The sequence below is a fragment of the Acanthaster planci genome, linkage group LG05 (assembly GCF_054643075.1).
Source record: "Acanthaster planci isolate LZ-2023a linkage group LG05, COTS_SCS, whole genome shotgun sequence".
NCBI classification, from domain to species: Eukaryota; Metazoa; Echinodermata; class Asteroidea; order Valvatida; family Acanthasteridae; genus Acanthaster; species Acanthaster planci.
The window spans coordinates 714,293-732,053 of NC_141781.1; the positions used below are offsets into that span (position 1 = coordinate 714,293).

Sequence of the window (17,761 nt, forward strand, 5' to 3'; positions counted from 1 at the left end):
AGAAGACAGACGTATTTACTGATCTGAGTACTACAACAATTCATCCAATCTTTCTGATGAGCTCCCTTCTGACCCTCGTCTACTCTGGCCCCTTCCTCTTCCCCCTCATCCCTCTTAAGTACCTGCCACTCACCCAGATTTCTCCGGGCGTTCTGACAGGCTCAGCATGAGTCTATCGTAGTACTTGGCCAAGTAGAAATGTCCATCTTCCCATTCTGGGTAGACATCTAGAACATCTTTGTATTGCTTCATAACCGAGTTGCTCTCAAACTTGGCTGTTTCTTCCATGAATCTACCCACCAGGAGCAGTGCCTAGATCAGTCAAATATTGAAAACAGATGCCAAGGAAACTTTGATATCATTCATGTCAGGTGAATTATTCCATTGTTAATGCTGTCAGTATCAACCATGAACACGCTGTTCTAACTTCAAACTGTTATTACATCAGTAAATTACATGGTAACATTTTTGTGTATACCCTTGCATGCTAAGTTAAATTCTGGAGCAGCCCATTTGGGTGTTATCATTGAGTCCTTGGCCACAGACAATCGCTAGTTCAGCCATAGGGAAAGGTACTAACAATGAGAAAGGAGTGCTTGGCAGAGTTCATTTGAATAACTTATAATTGATTTGACCTGCACTTGTAGACTTTTAATTGAATAATGGCTTGTAAACAACATTGGGAAATTGCTGGAAACAGTTTACATCAAGTAGGAACAAATAACATTTCAACAGGCCACATTGTGACAATTACCTGGAGAAAGCCAATGTATGGGTGAGTTATGGTATTTCTCATTTTTAAAGCCTACCTTTGCATGTGTGAGTTTCTCGGCCTACCGTTGCATGTGCGAGTTTCTCAGCCTCCCTATGCATGTGTGAGTTTCTCAGCCTCCCTATGCATGTGTGAGTTTCTCAGCCTACCGTTGCATGTGTGAGTTTCTCAGCCTACCGTTGCATGTGTGAGTTTCTCAGCCTACCGTTGCATGTGTGAGTTTCTCAGCCTCCCTTTGCATGTGTGAGTTTTTCGGCCAACCTTTGCATGTGTGAGTTTCTCAGCCTACCGTTGCATGTGTGAGTTTCTCAGCCTACCGTTGCATGTGTGAGTTTCTCAGCCTACCGTTGCATGTGTGAGTTTCTCAGCCTACCGTTGCATGTGTGAGTTTCTCAGCCTACCGTTGCATGTGTGAGTTTCTCAGCCTCCCTTTGCATGTGTGAGTTTCTCAGCCTACCGTTGCATGTGTGAGTTTCTCAGCCTCCCTTTGCATGTGTGAGTTTCTCAGCCTACCGTTGCATGTGTGAGTTTCTCGGCCTACCTTTGCATGGGTGAGTTTCTCAGCCTCCCTATGCATGTGTGAGTTTCTCGGCCTACCTTTGGATGTGTGAGTTTCTCAGCCTCCCTATGCATGTGTGAGTTTCTCGGCCTACCTTTGGATGTGTGAGTTTCTCAGCCTCCCTATGCATGTGTGAGTTTCTCGGCCTACCTTTGGATGTGTGAGTTTCTCAGCCTCCCTTTGCATGTGTGAGTTTCTTGGCCTACCTGTGCAAGTGTGAGTTTTTCGGCCAACCTTTGCATGTGTGAGTTTCTCGGCCTACCTTTGCATGTGTGAGTTTCTCAGACTGAACATCTTGCGAGGAACCCCTCCTTGCTCGAGTTTCCTCTGAGAAATGATCAGCAACGCCCTTCTGCAAGGTGATCAATGCTTGGTGCCCCTCTCCCTGGTAACCAAGATAGAAATAAGGACTACATTCAGAAAGAATCATTAACTACAAGAAAAAAGTGAAAAGGAAATTGTTCAGTTTTCATACAATTGGCACCAACATAAAAATGTCTCTTTCCTATTGTTTTGGCTAGGTTTCTCTTCCATATCCACGCTTTCTGTGATTAGTCAGAGCTTGACTTCAAAATGTGATGCCATCGTTAACGAAGCTGCTTGCTTGCATCGTCACTAAATGAAAAAGCAACTTATACCATTCACATGTCAATCTTAATTCATCAAGTTACATACAAAATGCAAACCTTCATTCAACAGTGAGATTATATTCAATATTCAATTTCCTGACAAGACGGTCATTTCATACATTCCCTCTCACCTTACTCCAGAGATATTTAGCTTCTTCAATACACAGATCTGGTAGATTAAACAAACTAGCATTCAGCAAGGAACTGTAGGCCGTCTGGAGGTGATCAGCCCTGTGAAAGAATATCACTCTTACAAACTCTACTTTCCAATTTAACTGTATTTACATTTCACTTTCCTTTTTTGTTCCTGACTGAAATTACACAGTGTTGCTCAATGTCAAAATGGTAAGAGTCCAAGATCCTTCACGTGTAAGCATTAACAATTGTTGTCTGCTGTGGTGGGGTCCATGGGTTTTGTACACCCCTTTGGGGCAAATAGCTGCCTCAGGTGCCATTTGCCCTGAGGGTGTATAAAACCCATGGACCCCGCCACAGCAGGTAACAATTGTTTTGTTATAGCATGGTCATAGATTATACTGCAACAGTCTTATCTGTAATATGCATATCTTATTGCAAGATAAATTAAAGCACTTTGATTTAATTAAAACACTTGAACAGCAAATTAGATATTAAATTATTAAGGAAAATTATTGACTGAAATGTCCTTTGTTGAACTATGTTTTTGTTTCAGGTTTTTTGGAGGGGGGAGAAATCTAGGATTAATTTCAAAATGGTTTACTAGAAGAAACCTGGGATTCATAAAGCACTGGGGTTTGTTGACTGGTTGAATTTCAAGATTGATAAGATTGAAGAGTAGATGAAAAGAGACAACGGCACGAGCATTTCAAATAAACAGCAACGGCGATCACAGCAGACACAGTGGTGAGAGTATACTTGTGTTCCAGCATAGCTGGGTGCATGAACAGAAGTCTAATAACCTGTGTGGGGGGTCTCCGTCATGGTCAGAGTAAAGAGAGTAGCACATGCCAACAGACAGGGTGCTTCAATGTCCCACACAGAGCACATTTCTTACTATAATTGGTGCATAGTACCACCGCGGCTATCCACCCTCGTAACCAAGATTACACAATTACAACGCAGCAGACACTACACATCAACTCTGGGAAAGATCACCGTTATCCATCAATTTTTTGCGGCTCAGTAACATCGCCAGTGCGCTCAATGCATGAATGATACATGCATGCATGCTTGTAGCGTATCAAGTAATCAATTCGTGACAAATAAAAATCTATGACTGTGGTATCACAAAAATGGATGGATAACTCCACAGACAGTCATTAAAATTGCCATAAAAAGGGACATTTCCAAGTGCCCTTTTGTCTAATCAAACTCAAAGATGTGAAAATATCTATGATACTAATGCTGGAATATTCTATTTTTCTCATAGTCACAGGACAACAGAAGAAAAGGACACTTACTTTCTGGCGACTTTTGCACTCTTCAACCAACACAGACCAAGATCTTTATTCTTACTGAAATTCTCAGGTCTGCAAAACAAAAAAATGTCACAAAATGCCAACTTAAAATTCAATTTTGAGTTTGACAGGTCATATGAACACAACATGATTAATCTCTAAAATGTCTACATGACTGAAGAATATCGAGATTCGGTCTGTGAGTGAGCAAATCATACCCTCATGGCAGTCTTTATATTGGGAATGCTCTTAAACAAGATATTCTGTCACAACAAACTATGTAACTAGTATGAACTAACAAACAGAAAATCAACTGTCCCCTCCCGGTGAGAAAATTACTTCAATGGAACCACTTTGCTGCTCCTAGCTTGCACTGCAAGATCTTTGATTTCCTTTCACAAGCAGGTTTTGGTAGTGCACCGTGACATTTCATCACAACAGACAGCTTCCATGCATGATGATTAACCACTTGCTGCCGGGGAGCCCTGTTTCCAACACCATGGGTTTATACGCAGAGCTGGGGTGCCCAAAATGGGACAAAAGAGCTGGTCCGTGTAACAAAAGACCCAACTCAGAACAAAAGACCTGCTGTTGGGAATTGCCATCATTTTTCGGCTTGCATTTTTCAAAGGTAATCCATCACTGTTTTTAAACAGTATACCACTGTTTTGGGCATAGCGGGCCCACGGATTAGTACCGGGGACAAAAGTGCTCCAGGGCCCCATTGAAGAGTGACACAGCACTGCTGCATGCTAATCCAGCAGCGTTTGAAAAGATACCACTCGCATTCACTTAGGACAAAGGAAATAAATTATGCAACACCTCAAAATTCTGGGCTCTCTTTACCGGGCTGAAATATTCAGGAGTCAATGAAGGTTACCTGTCAGCTTAAAGTAGCCACAAAGAAGTTATTCGTGTGGGTGTGAACGTCCATTAAATGAAATGATGAATTTTTGAAGAATTTTGAAAACTGAAAATCTTGAAAATCACCTGTATGTGTGCACTGCATTTTTAAAAGCACCCGGCAGCAAGTGGTTAACTCAGTTTATTAATAGTCAAGCATGCAACTTGGACTTTGACAAACAAATAAGGAAATTCCAATCTTTACAAGTTCCTTGTATAGTGTTTTTCAAATTTCAATGGTATGTGAAAAACGAGGAACTCAGCTGATCTGAGGAAAATGTGCATGCCTGAATACTGACCTAGCTTTGGTTAATAGTTATATTGCATGAAAAATGCTGCAAGGTGTTTGCAAGCAATCGTGAAGGTAGAATCATGCTGCGCTATGGAGAGGGTTAAACCTGACAAGATGAATTTCTCCAACTAATCTTACCTCTCTGACAGTCCCAGCATAATCCTCTGTAAACACAGCAATGGTTCCTGGGTGCGGAATGATGATTGTGTCATGCAAAGACGAGCATCCCATGAAGCTAGGAGTTGATGACGATTCATGGTATCTCCCTCATTTGTGGAGGCATTTAGTGGCAAGCTACCGAGGCAACGGATGCCTTGCTCAAGGTCACGCAGAACATGAAGTCTGCAATCAAACGGTAATGTAACATTATAATTTGCAGAAATAACAATCTAAGAGCAAAACTAAAAAAATTGAGTTAAGGTATCCCCAACCTTGTGGACATACCTCGGAGATTTAAATGCCACTGTTGTGCAAGCTGTCCTGCACAAGTCCACTTTCTTTTCACTTTTAATGGAAGACGCTTTTAGGTTGGCGACAAGTTTTCTTTGCTTGATTTGTTTGTGAGAGTTTGTATGCACTTGTCTTAATTTTTTCCAGTCTGCTAAATTTCTTTATCATTCAAACAGAGACACTGAAATGCCAACAAGTCATCAGGTGTTCTCTCTTCAATTCAAGCCCTGAAACCTAAAGCCGTGTTCTGATTATTGTCCAAGTTACTTGTTCTAATTTTTCACTTCCAATCTAGTTGAGAATATTTGAAGATTTCTGTGATTGAAGGATGAAATGCTGTAGATACCTTGTGATGTACTCATAGCCACGTTGGTAAGATCCAGTCTCCATGCTAGCTGCTGACAGTGGACCCATTAGAGCACTTCGTACAACCTTCAGTTGTCTCTTAAACTCATCTTCATTCTAGGACCAAAAAAAACCAATCAGCATTCCCCTCCAAATGGGAGCAAAAGACACACATTGCCACTCATGCTCATCTGCTTCACAGAGAATTTTTTGACACCTCAACTATCAACCAGCTTTGACTTTAGCATCAAAATGTGCCCAGTGCATAGTTTAGGGATGTTTTAACCAGGAAGAGTTAACCTCAGATATAAGGGAAAACAGATCAGATTACTTATTACTTAAGATGAAATCAATCAAAGACCTTCTGTTTAGCTGCCAAGAGAATCTTTCCCAGTCCAACGTTCCAGTCAGAAGTGTTCCTTGTCTCCATCTTGAGGTGTGTCTCCAATGTGTCCCACTTGGCAAGTTTCCAGCAAGCCTCAACTCGGTAAGCATTCAGTTTGCTCATCCAATCAGGGCTGTTAATAAATTAACAATACATCTCACAGAATAAGCTGCTAGACTCTGTGTATAATGACCAATCAGAGGCCAAAATGCCATGCATCAATTTCAACGTAAGGTATCTCACTGATACATCACAATTCTTAGGATGTGACATCAGCATACATGCATCAAAGACAATATTGCTCCAGCTTTTACCTGTATCTAAATAAAGGAGTAGCAAAACTCAGCTAGGTTCAACAGCACAGCTATGATTAAATTTATACCAATGTCAGATCCGATATGTGAATAGCTGTTGGAAAAACACAGTAATTAAATGAATCTGAAGAAGTCTACCACGAACCAACAGTTTAGCCAATGCCCTGTTGACATATACTAGGGCTGAGGTGAGCTATCCAAAAACCAATTCATGACAGAAGTAAACCATGACCTCACCGTTCAACCAATGCCCCGTTGACATGTACTAGGGCTGTGGTAAGTTGTCCAAGACCCATCAATGAACGAAGCAACCCAGCGTGATGGGAAGGCTCATCAGGCTCCAACTGAATGGCTCGCTCATAGCAAGCAGAGGCATCCCGTAAATTACCTATAATGACAAAAAGCCACGAACTCATCACATTCAGGAAAGCTTAGCAGGACAGCAACACCACTTTTAACTCTATTTGACACCAGATAAGGTCACATCATTGATACCAGATAACGCCATATCATTTGACACCAGATAGGGCCATATCATTTGATGTCATAGGGCCATATCATTTGTGACAAAGTAATGCTGCGAGTACCAGAGCACTGTCAAATTTTTTGATATGTCAAATTACAGTGATCCTGAAAGTTTGTGTTATGGCCAAGGGGAGAGCTGGGTACTGATGACAGGAAAGATGGCATGTCCTCTGACCTCTACTCTCATGATCTAGTATCTGTTCATGAAGTGTTGGAGTTTCTTGTCTAATTGCTGATACGCCAAGGACACCGTCTGGTTCATCTAGGGCTATGTACAGCTTCTGCAAAAATGGCATAACACAATGAGACACAAGAAATAGTCTTCCAATGTCTCAGATTGGGCTCCAGAAATTGAAACAATCTTCCACAACTCTACCCCTACTGTCAATTCAAAAATTCTCTAGAACACGAAAATGCAAAATCCATTGCAATTTTTTCCATGTAAAAGGTTTAAACTATGTATCAGTTTTTATTGGTGTTCTGCAAACCAAACAGAATACACATGGAGTGTATTGAAGCACGGCAAGTCTAACTCGCTTCAACTGAGCTAAAGGACATTTTAATTATCAAAACGAGGCAGGATTGAACTCCTTCCCATCAGTGTCTTCAATATCATCACATAAGACAATACAGACGAAACCCAATGTCCCATTGGATTGAAACTTAGAATTCATTACGGATGTCTTTCTACGCATGACAACTTTCAACAAGATAATTGCAGAGAAGATCCAAAAAGCTTGACTCTTTCAAAGTTGAAGGCTGAAGGAAAGGGCTTTGTAAAGACACCTTCAAAGTGATCAGACAAATGCAATGCATGATGTTGAGTAAGAGGGGAGCATACTTTTCAAATGGACTTATTTCTGATCATCAAACCCAATTTTTTCAACCAATTTACCTGCAGGAAGCCCAGCTGCTGCTGTAAGTTGTGTCTATTCTTGCTGATGTATGCTTCACAATGCATAAGGGATCGTGCATAGGCCTTGCACTGAAAGGATGCTCTGGCTAATACATCCTGTGGGATTTGCTCTAGGAAACCATGGATTAACTGGTACTCGGCATCATCCTCAATATGCAGGTCTGACAGTAACAGGAACAAAGAGAATTGAAAAAGATTGACAGATTGCTCAGGGTAATATATCGCAGAGAAATTTAACTGTAAACACAAAATTGTGACAGCTTCTGAACAATGAACCGACATTTTGAATAACCCTAATCAAATCTTTTCTATGACATGTGAACTTCTGATCCATTCCAATGTGAATTTTTAACCGCAGTGTCCGTTACGAGTGATTCCAGCCATTCCATTCAAGGCCTTCACAAGTTATCAAGTCTTAAGAAAACCAACCAACACCACTCCCTTGTTACCGCTTTTCCTGCTAATTTTGACTGGTTTAATACACAATGATGATTGACTCAACTAGAACACTGCTAAACAATGATAAAACATCCTTCAGCCCACAAAGTATCATAACCAAAACTTGTTCAATTTAGAACAAATATCTATCACTTTCACTATCACTCGACTAGAACACTGCTAAACAATGATAAAACATCCTTCAGCCCACAAAGTATCATAACCAAAACTTGTTCAATTTAGAACGTATATCTATCACTTTCAAATTAATCAGCTAAGCCACTTGGGGTCAAAGAATGACTGTTTAAAGCCTCAGAAATGAGATTCAGGGGTTCGAATCCCACCAAAGAAACTCTATGTGAAGTCATTCTTGAGGTAGACATCCTTGGGTATCATTCAATCCTCTGACTTACTTCCACTCTGTGATTTCTTCTGGGTCCTTGCCACAGACAGTAGCTGAACCCTGTGCCTCTTCCAGCGTGTCAAGTAATCCAACACTGAAAACACTGTCTGAGCGCTCATGTGACTGACATCACCTGATCGCTGATCCTCTGCCTTCTCAGCGTGGGTAAGAACGGAAAGGATCTCCTGACGAATCTGGAGAATGGGAAAGGATGAGGATGGTGAGTCAATCTCAAATCTACAAACAGAAGCTACACTTTTTTGAAAGCATCTACAACTTTACCAAACGGCAGTCAAGTTGGACATTGTACTGGTGAAGTGTGCATCTAATATCAAAGTTCAAGTCCCATTGCCACAGATATGCTTATAGCTCCCTCTACGGTTCCATGGATGTTATAAAACACATGCCTCAACTTTTAAATTTTCTCTACCCAAGAATGCCTTGTGACTTCTAAGCAACAATGCATTACATAATGGAATGTCTATGACTACAGAAATTCAAGAAAAAAGGAAAAAAGGCCAAATCGCTTCATGATGATATTTTATTTTCTCGACACTTACCTCTTCCTTATCCTCCTGTGTACTGTCCAATAAAGCATGCAAGAGGATGATTGGTAACAGGAATAAGGCTGTCTGAATGTCATGCTTAATGATCACACTACATGACTTGAAGATCTGACAGGCTTGTGGTGATCCCACCTGAGGTCAAAGAAGATGATTGGTAACAGGAATAAGGCTCTCTGAATGTCATGCTTAATGATCACACTACATGACTTGAAGATCTGAGAGGCTTGTGGTGATCCCACCTGAGGTCAAAGAAGATGATTGGTAACAGGAATAAGGCTGTCTGAATGTCATGCTTAATGATCACACTACATGACTTGAAGATCTGACAGGCTTGTGGTGATCCCACCTGAGGTCAAAGAAGATGATTGGTAACAGGAATAAGGCTGTCTGAATGTCATGCTTAATGATCACACTACATGACTTGAAGATCTGACAGGCTTGTGGTGATCCCACCTGAGGTCAAAGAAGATGATTGGTAACAGGAATAAGGCTGTCTGAATGTCATGCTTAATGATCACACTACATGACTTGAAGATCTGAGAGGCTTGTGGTGATCCCACCTGAGGTCAAAGAAGATGATTGGTAACAGGAATAAGGCTGTCTGAATGTCATGCTTAATGATCACACTACATGACTTGAAGATCTGACAGGCTTGTGGTGATCCCACCTGAGGTCAAAGAAGATGATTGGTAACAGGAATAAGGCTGTCTGAATGTCATGCTTAATGATCACACTACATGACTTGAAGATCTGAGAGGCTTGTGGTGATCCCACCTGAGGTCAAAGAAGATGATTGGTAACAGGAATAAGGCTGTCTGAATGTCATGCTTAATGATCACACTACATGACTTGAAGATCTGACAGGCTTGTGGTGACCCCACCTGAGGTCAAAGAAGATGATTGGTAACAGGAATAAGGCTGTCTGAATGTCATGCTTAATGATCACACTACATGACTTGAAGATCTGACAGGCTTGTGGTGATCCCACCTGAGGTCAAAGAAGATGATTGGTAACAGGAATAAGGCTGTCTGAATGTCATGCTTAATGATCACACTACATGACTTGAAGATCTGAGAGGCTTGTGGTGATCCCACCTGAGGTCAAAGAAGATGATTGGTAACAGGAATAAGGCTCTCTGAATGTCATGCTTAATGATCACACTACATGACTTGAAGATCTGACAGGCTTGTGGTGATCCCACCTGAGGTCAAAGAAGATGATTGGTAACAGGAATAAGGCTGTCTGAATGTCATGCTTAATGATCACACTACATGACTTGAAGATCTGACAGGCTTGTGGTGATCCCACCTGAGGTCAAAGAATTGAAATCAACCAAACTCAATGTAAATGAGTTACTCAGTAGAGAAAAACTGCTAAGCAATCTTACCGCTTAAGTATAAATAAAGAGAGGACCAGTCACTTGATATACACACTCAATGGCATTTTGGTTGGTAGCCTGTTTCTAGTAAGCAAGAGTTTGCTCTCCTCAGCTGCTTTCCCCAATTGAATGACACACGTCATTTCTTAGAGTGTCCACTTCATAGGTTCTCTGAATCTAAGACACACTAACTTTGATATCAATTTATCATCAATGTATTTGTCACAATTTACAAATTCCGCATATGGTTACCTTGGTAACGAGATATCCTGTCCACGCACACACCCAATCTTTGTAAGTCTTGCCTTTTTTACTCCGATAGATGGGCTTAGGAATGTTGGTCCAAGAAGGGGAGGAGGCGGGGACGTACTTAGCATCAAGGAGGGGGAGTAAGATCTCCTGGATGTGGGCAGGGAAACGCCTCCACAACTGCCGACCAGACCTGGGAATCAAAATAAATGATTGTGGTATTGAAATTCTTGTGTTAAAGCAAGAACTAAAAGACCCCAACAAAATGGCTTGAGGTTTTAAATGTTGATGATTTCAATAATGAAATCTTAATGAACATTTGTGGAAGCATCATGGGGTTTTGAGCATTTCTTAACAGATAAAGCATCCTGTCTGAAATGTTGAATCCACTAATTCTCCAGAGACTTCACTCACTAGAGAGTTTACATGGTGCTACAAACCTTTGGTCATATTGTCTGGTCTTTCATGCAAACCCTAGAACAAATCTACACATCGTTTTGACAAAACTAAACAAATTATGGACACAACACTTTATATCTTGCTGGAAAGGGGAGCTTGGCTTGCAAAGGAATTGAATGCCTCATTAAAAGAAAGGCCCAACTCCACCTTTTTTAATATTTATCTTTTATTTTATATTTTTCTCTGTTTTTCAAATAATGGTTATTTTCATGTTTTTATACTTTCTAATTTTTGTGTAAATCAAACATTTTCAGTCTTCTGACTTACTGTTTGATGTTTTTTAAAACAAACCAAGCCATACATACACACATACCTTTGATTTAATTGATTTCATTTTCAACTCCTTCAATAAATATTCAGTAGTCTATTTTGAATTCAAAAAAGGTTTTGTTGGAGTTAGGCCCTTCTTTCAATCAGGTATTCAATTTAAAGAAAGAGGATAACCAATATACATTAAATTTAAAATAAAGATGACGTGCTTGTGACAGAGGGGACAATTGCAAATGATAACAACATTCCTGATACAATTTACATACGATTCTTTGGGCGATTCTCTGCATTCATAGATCTGTAAGAGTTCCTGTATGGCATAGGCAGAACAATCTTGAGATCGGGTATCAGCTGCAGCTAGGAAGGCTCTCGCCAGCTCGCTGATCAAATCAAAGGCAAAGTTAGCATCGTCAACACCAGTCTGAAAGATGAAAGGATAGATTGATGGTTTATGAGTCAAGACATGGGTACTGAATGCAGCTAGGAAGGCTCTCGCTAGCTCACTGATCAGATCAAAGGTAAAGTTAGCATCGTCAACACCAGTCTGAAAGATGAAAGGATAGTTTGATGGTTTATGAGTGTCGACATGGGTACTGAATGTAGCTAGGAAAGCTCTCGCTAGCTCACTGATCAAATCAAAGGCAAAGTTAGCATCATCAACACCAGTCTGAAAGATGAAAGGATAGATTGATGGTTTATGAGTCAAGACATGGGTACTGAATGCAGCTAGGAAGGCTCTCGCTAACTCACTGTTGGCATCATTAACACTACCCTGAGAGGTGACAACATTTACAGATTGTTCATCTAGATGCAAAATATAAGTTTTCAAATATGACTCTTGCTATTTCAGTGTTTAGATCAACACCTTCCTATGAGTTGAAAAGAAATACTTTATGCTTTACATCAACCTTAACCGTGTTGAAATGCCAAATCTTACAAACCTTGGTCTCTGAACAGGGTTTCTAGATCTCTTACTGTGTGAATATTTCAAAGCCATTTCTGTGTTGGCTAGTTATACTGTGCTTATTAAAGGTCGCCATGGAATGAGCAATGGTTCCACTTGCTGTTTTGTTGACCAGAGAGACACTGCACCTCTACAAACCATCATCAGATATCCCTTTTCAACATCTTAACATTCCAATGTTGTCTGTGGGACTTGATCTTGTCTCATTTAAGAGGCCATACTTACGTGGAATTTGGACATGTCTTCTGTCTTATTGTTGGTGATGATCTCTAGTCTCCCAGGGTCAACAGCTCCTAGCTCACCAAGACACTCCCCAAACAAACTCTGTGCTTTGCCGTCTGAGTCACGGCAGCCACTCAGTAACTACAGAATAATCAAAGAAATAATTTCAAGAGAATATAGATCTCATCTTATACTCTGAAACAAAAATCATTAAACTGAAAAACCAAAGGCAAAAGTTGGCCTCATTAACACTACCCTGATAGGTAACAAAATTTAGAGATTGTTAATCTGGATGCAAACGATTAGTTTTCAAATATAAGACTCTTGCTATTCCACTGTTCCAGTGTAGATCAACACAGTGTAGATCAATACTTGCCTATAAGTTGAAAGGAAATACTTATCACAACATGCTTTTAAAATAACTTTATAGGATCAAGAAAACAATTCCAACAGAAGATCGAGCTCATCTTATATAAAAATCATTAAATGAAAAATAGATGAATATTCTGAAACTATATCACAGACAAAGAGTTATTACCATTTGTGAGGTTACGTAGAGCATTGAAAAGATTTCACAACATTGCGATCTCATACCAGAAATGTTCATTGGTCTTTCTGTAGCAATTTTACCAACCAGTATTTCTTCGCTTGTCAGAGTGATCTGTGACACCACTACACACATGAATCTCTTGCAGGAAACATTTAAAAATCTATCTCAGCCTAAGCATTTTCATTTCTGAGTATTACGATATAAGTCACTTGAGTACTGTCAAAGTTTCCTTTAGCAGAGCAAAACCCCAATTTGTAGAAGAACGCAAGCACTTACCACAGAAACGAGTTCTGTTATTGTAGGATCTATGGTTTCATTTCCCATCACATATTCATGAAGATCAGACTGTGAAAAAAATTAAAAGTAAAATATAAAGAACATAATCACACTTTGATATAATTTCCATTTGTGAAGTAAAACCAATCTACAAACACTACTCTACCATGAAGCAACACCAATTTTTCTTAGGGTTACAATGTTTCCAAAATCTATGATTGTTAATTTATAAAAAATCTACTTTAATTCTGACTTGGTTTTTGCGTAGCAAATCTCTGAGTTTTGACAGAGCATGAAGTCTGACATCCAAGCTCTCATGAGTGACTCCTTTGATGGATTGCCTCAGCTGTGTCTTGAGATCTGGCTGGCTGGACGGATCCTCACGATGCTCCTTCAGGACTGAGTTAACTTCAGTGAGCTCAGCCAAATCAGGCATGAAGTACAACTCATGAAAATGCTGACTGAAAGCATCTCTGTACATTCAAACGAATAATCAATCACATTTGATGAGGATTCGATGAAAATTTTTATTATCATTGCATATTTGAAATCTTTCTTCGTATCAGTTGACATCTTGACTTCGGTTATTACATTATCTCTTTTTAGGAGAAATGAAAGGAAAATGAACTTTCCTGAAGACAGTTACAGTTATAAAATACGACCAGAGCCCACATGATGAGTCTTAAAGCCACATGTGAGGTATTTTTTGTTTAGGTTTACACGAGAAAGAGCAAATGGTGTTCTTTGGTTTGATGTATCAACCAGTCTGGCATCCTACTGAAACGGATGATATGTTGGTGAAGAATGTTGAGGGTACCCATTGATTGACATGGCCCAAGATACTCTTAAAGGCTTTTCATTTCAAAGTTGCTCTGACAACTTTGTGACTCAATTTGTGAGGTCACAAATACAAATAGATCCTTCTGAACTTGGCACTGCATGTGTCCAGTCCCAAGCATTAGTGGGCAGGCTTCGTTTGTTAGCCATTACAAGAACGACTGACGTTCGGCATCAGGGCATGCATCTGAAGCTTGATTGTGAGCAGAAAATTAAAGGCTCAAAATGGAAGACGCAAGCAAAAGTCGTTTTACTTGCTAAAGGTCAACAGAGTTAAAAGGGTTCAAGATTTCTCCTCAATTAACAAGATCATCACCTGTTTTCAACAATGAGGAAATTGTAGATCTTGGCCACCTGTTCTGGTAGTTGATGGAGTAAAGGCAATAGAGTGACAATAACTTGGCTGATCATAGGACCGAGAGATGACGGCTCAACACTGAAGGAACAAAGAAGGAATCAAGGCTGTGAATAATGTCAACGATTAAATGCAGATCAGGACAGAATGCAGATTTTTACGATATACATTTTGACAATGTAGCAAAAATCTGAATCTAAAGTCACAAATAAAACATCTTTTACGACCAAGAAAAAATAAATTCCACATTTGTATCAAAATTGAATTTCTGATGGCAATCAAAGCTGAAATCAAAGGTATGAACATATATCAAAATATATATCAAATATGAACTAGGAGCAGGTCAAATTCAATCAACCTCAAAACCTGATTTAAAATTTGAACCAAAACTTAGAGAGTCACACCCAGAGGGAACTGAGAATGCAGTTGGCCACAGAAAAACTTCTTTCTTAAAGTGCTGACAATGTGACATTTTCAACCAGGAATGGCATGATTTTACAGATTTGCTCATGATTACCTGTGTACAAAACACTGCCAAGCCCTGCAAGACAGCAAAGGAAACCCATTATCCTTGTAGCGGAGGCCAATTTTCAGTGTTGCCATGATCTTGAGACGGACACCAGTGATGTGCTTGGTACCCATCAGCTTCATGATGCAAACTAGACTTTCTAGCGCCTATTAATTAGGACAAGAAGGTGACTTTGGAAAGAGATCAACAATTCATCATAGTGGAAAACCTGCTCAACACATTTTGGGGAAAAGAATTTTGGCAACTTAGATTTTTGGGAAGGTGATTGTTTTTTTAGAAATTCAATTTATAAATATTTGGAAAGTTGAAGACTGCTCAATTTGATAACTGCCACCATACCATTAGGAAAAAATGTTGCCGACAAAAGAATGCAAAGTTTAAAAATACATTTTGGGCGATGCACATCCACATTGTAGCACCCTTCAGGAGTTGAGTCATCTGTTTCAAAGTCATCTTACCAGTTTCTTGTCTTCTACTGCAATGTGTGAATTCAGCAGCTGGGAGTCAAAGAAGGCTAGAATGCCCAGAAGTCTTGGCTGTAGGAAGTCAGCCATGTCTGATGCCTCCGTGATTGGTTTAGGCCCTCTATAGTTGGAATCCTTAGATGCCAGCATCGCTAGCCCACTGAATACCTGACAGAGATAGACATGCAAGTAAGTTTTGTGTTGAACTGGCACATATGGCAAGATTTTTCTTTTCAACTGGTGAATGGTGGAAGTTGAAATTTGACAACAGAGGAAAAGCATCAAAGAACTAATTGTACACAAACTTCCCAATCTCAAATGAATTAATTATCAAAAATAGTGCAAATTCCTCCACCACTTGAGATGTCTCCAGGCACAAAAGCTACTGGAAGTTTTCAGTAGCAGAGGAAAACCTAACATATGGTAACAAAGACTGACTTTACATCTCTGTTAAGTTAGTTTTCTGATTGAAAGTTTGGTTAAAACTAATCACTATTCCACAACTCCTCTTCAATTATTTTGTCTAGATTTGAATGAAGAACGATATAGAATGTACAAATATGTCTTTGTCAGACCGGAACTGTAATCAATTACCTGTGTATAGTTCTCACTGAGATGAAGCAAAAGCTCGTTATGTAGACTTTGATAATCCATCCGCATTAAACTGCCAAGCTCAATATCTGTCTCATTCTATAGATGTAAAATGAAGAATTAATGTTAAAAATATCTTGGCATTGCTAAGTCATTAATTAAACTGTAACTGCTTCTTATTGTCTCCTCTTTGTAGATATAGGTGGATATGGGTCATTTGGTGGCTGCCTGAGGTGCCCTTGAATGCCATTCACTCAACCACCTTCAATATATCTTCATTCTACAGTGCATTTGAACATATTTGCATAAAATCTGTGCTTAATAATAAATTAATTATTCTTAGTATTATTAATTGTTAATAGAATAATCAGCTGTCTTTTTCATTCAACTATCTTAAATCAAACTAAAACACCCCATTCTGTGCAGAAATAATTCCCTGTAGGTAGAGTAGAGCTTTCTCTACTTCAGTCACATTTCCCTGTAGGTAGAGTAGAGCTTTCTCTACTTCAGTCACATTTCCCTGTAGGTAGAGTAGAGCTTTCTCTACTTCAGTCACATTTCCCTGTAGGTAGAGTAGAGCTTTCTCTACTTCAGTCACATTTCCCTGTAGGTAGAGTAGAGCTTTCTCTACTTCAGTCACATTTCCCTGTAGGTAGAGTAGAGCTTTCTCTACTTCAGTCACATTTCCCTGTAGGTAGAGTAGAGCTTTCTCTACTTCAGTCACATTTCCCTGTAGGTAGAGTAGAGCTTTCTCTACTTCAGTCACATTTCCCTGTAGGTAGAGTAGAGCTTTCTCTACTTCAGTCACATTTCCCTGTAGGTAGAGTAGAGCTTTCTCTACTTCAGTAACATTTCCCTGTAGGTAGAGTAGAGCTTTCTCTACTTCAGTCACATTTCCCTGTAGGTAGAGTAGAGCTTTCTCTACTTCAGTCACATTTCCCTGTAGGTAGAGTAGAGCTTTCTCTACTTCAGTCACATTTCCCTGTAGGTAGAGTAGAGCTTTCTCTACCTCAGTCACATTTCCCTGTGGGTAGAGTAGAGCTTTCTCTACCTCAGTCACATTTCCCTGTAGGTAGAGTAGAGCTTTCTCTACTTCAATCATATTTACCTGTAGGTAGAGTAGAGCTTTCTCTAAGTCAGGCTTGTTACAGGTTCTTACGAGATATGAGAAGATGTAGCGGAAACAGTCGACTAACATCTCTCTGTGGTTCTAGAAAAATGAAAAAAAATTCTAACCATAATTACACTTTGCCATTTCAACTTGTAAATATAAGACATTTGTCTGCGGAATAGAATAAGGAAATACATAACCAACAACAACACTACAGCAAATAACAATACTTTTGAGTAAAGAAAAGGTTCAGGTTGGAGTCCTTGAAATTAGAATGAGTTGATATTTCAAACAGTCAACAATAAGGACATCAATTAGACAAAGCGTCTGCCAAGTTCAAGCTGGTGAACCAAGACAAAAAAAAACCGAGACGTCGATTGTATAAATTCATGAGACTCTGTTCAAAACCAAAAACAACATTAAACGAAGGCCCAGCTCCAAGGCATTCTAACAAGGACAGGACAATCTTACCACTTTCAGTGTCTTAGCAATGACCCTCAAGATGGCAGAGGCCACTGGTGTAGCTTTACTCACTATTCTGGGAAGCAGAAATCTCATCATTTGCTGAAAAC

At 39.7% G+C, this 17,761-nt stretch overlaps 1 protein-coding gene across 1 annotated transcript in view; it reads right to left on the bottom strand.

Annotated features, from left to right (window-relative positions):
• LOC110984731 (serine/threonine-protein kinase ATR-like) overlaps positions 1–17,761 on the bottom strand; it is a 53,529-nt gene that overhangs the window by 15,467 nt on the left and 20,301 nt on the right. Inside the window, exons 25-47 of the mRNA XM_087136462.1 lie at positions 17,661–17,753; positions 17,187–17,288; positions 16,082–16,177; positions 15,482–15,655; positions 15,012–15,169; positions 14,456–14,575; positions 13,556–13,775; positions 13,303–13,371; positions 12,480–12,617; positions 11,557–11,711; positions 10,565–10,754; positions 8,928–9,065; positions 8,378–8,561; positions 7,506–7,687; positions 6,786–6,891; positions 6,323–6,473; positions 5,748–5,904; positions 5,388–5,503; positions 4,730–4,933; positions 3,400–3,468; positions 2,092–2,191; positions 1,594–1,716; positions 134–312 (exon numbers count right to left, since the gene is read on the bottom strand). Of these exons, the coding sequence (XP_086992588.1) occupies positions 134–312; positions 1,594–1,716; positions 2,092–2,191; positions 3,400–3,468; positions 4,730–4,933; positions 5,388–5,503; positions 5,748–5,904; positions 6,323–6,473; positions 6,786–6,891; positions 7,506–7,687; positions 8,378–8,561; positions 8,928–9,065; positions 10,565–10,754; positions 11,557–11,711; positions 12,480–12,617; positions 13,303–13,371; positions 13,556–13,775; positions 14,456–14,575; positions 15,012–15,169; positions 15,482–15,655; positions 16,082–16,177; positions 17,187–17,288; positions 17,661–17,753 (3,224 nt within the window). The remainder of the gene's footprint in view (positions 1–133; positions 313–1,593; positions 1,717–2,091; positions 2,192–3,399; positions 3,469–4,729; positions 4,934–5,387; positions 5,504–5,747; positions 5,905–6,322; positions 6,474–6,785; positions 6,892–7,505; positions 7,688–8,377; positions 8,562–8,927; positions 9,066–10,564; positions 10,755–11,556; positions 11,712–12,479; positions 12,618–13,302; positions 13,372–13,555; positions 13,776–14,455; positions 14,576–15,011; positions 15,170–15,481; positions 15,656–16,081; positions 16,178–17,186; positions 17,289–17,660; positions 17,754–17,761) is intronic.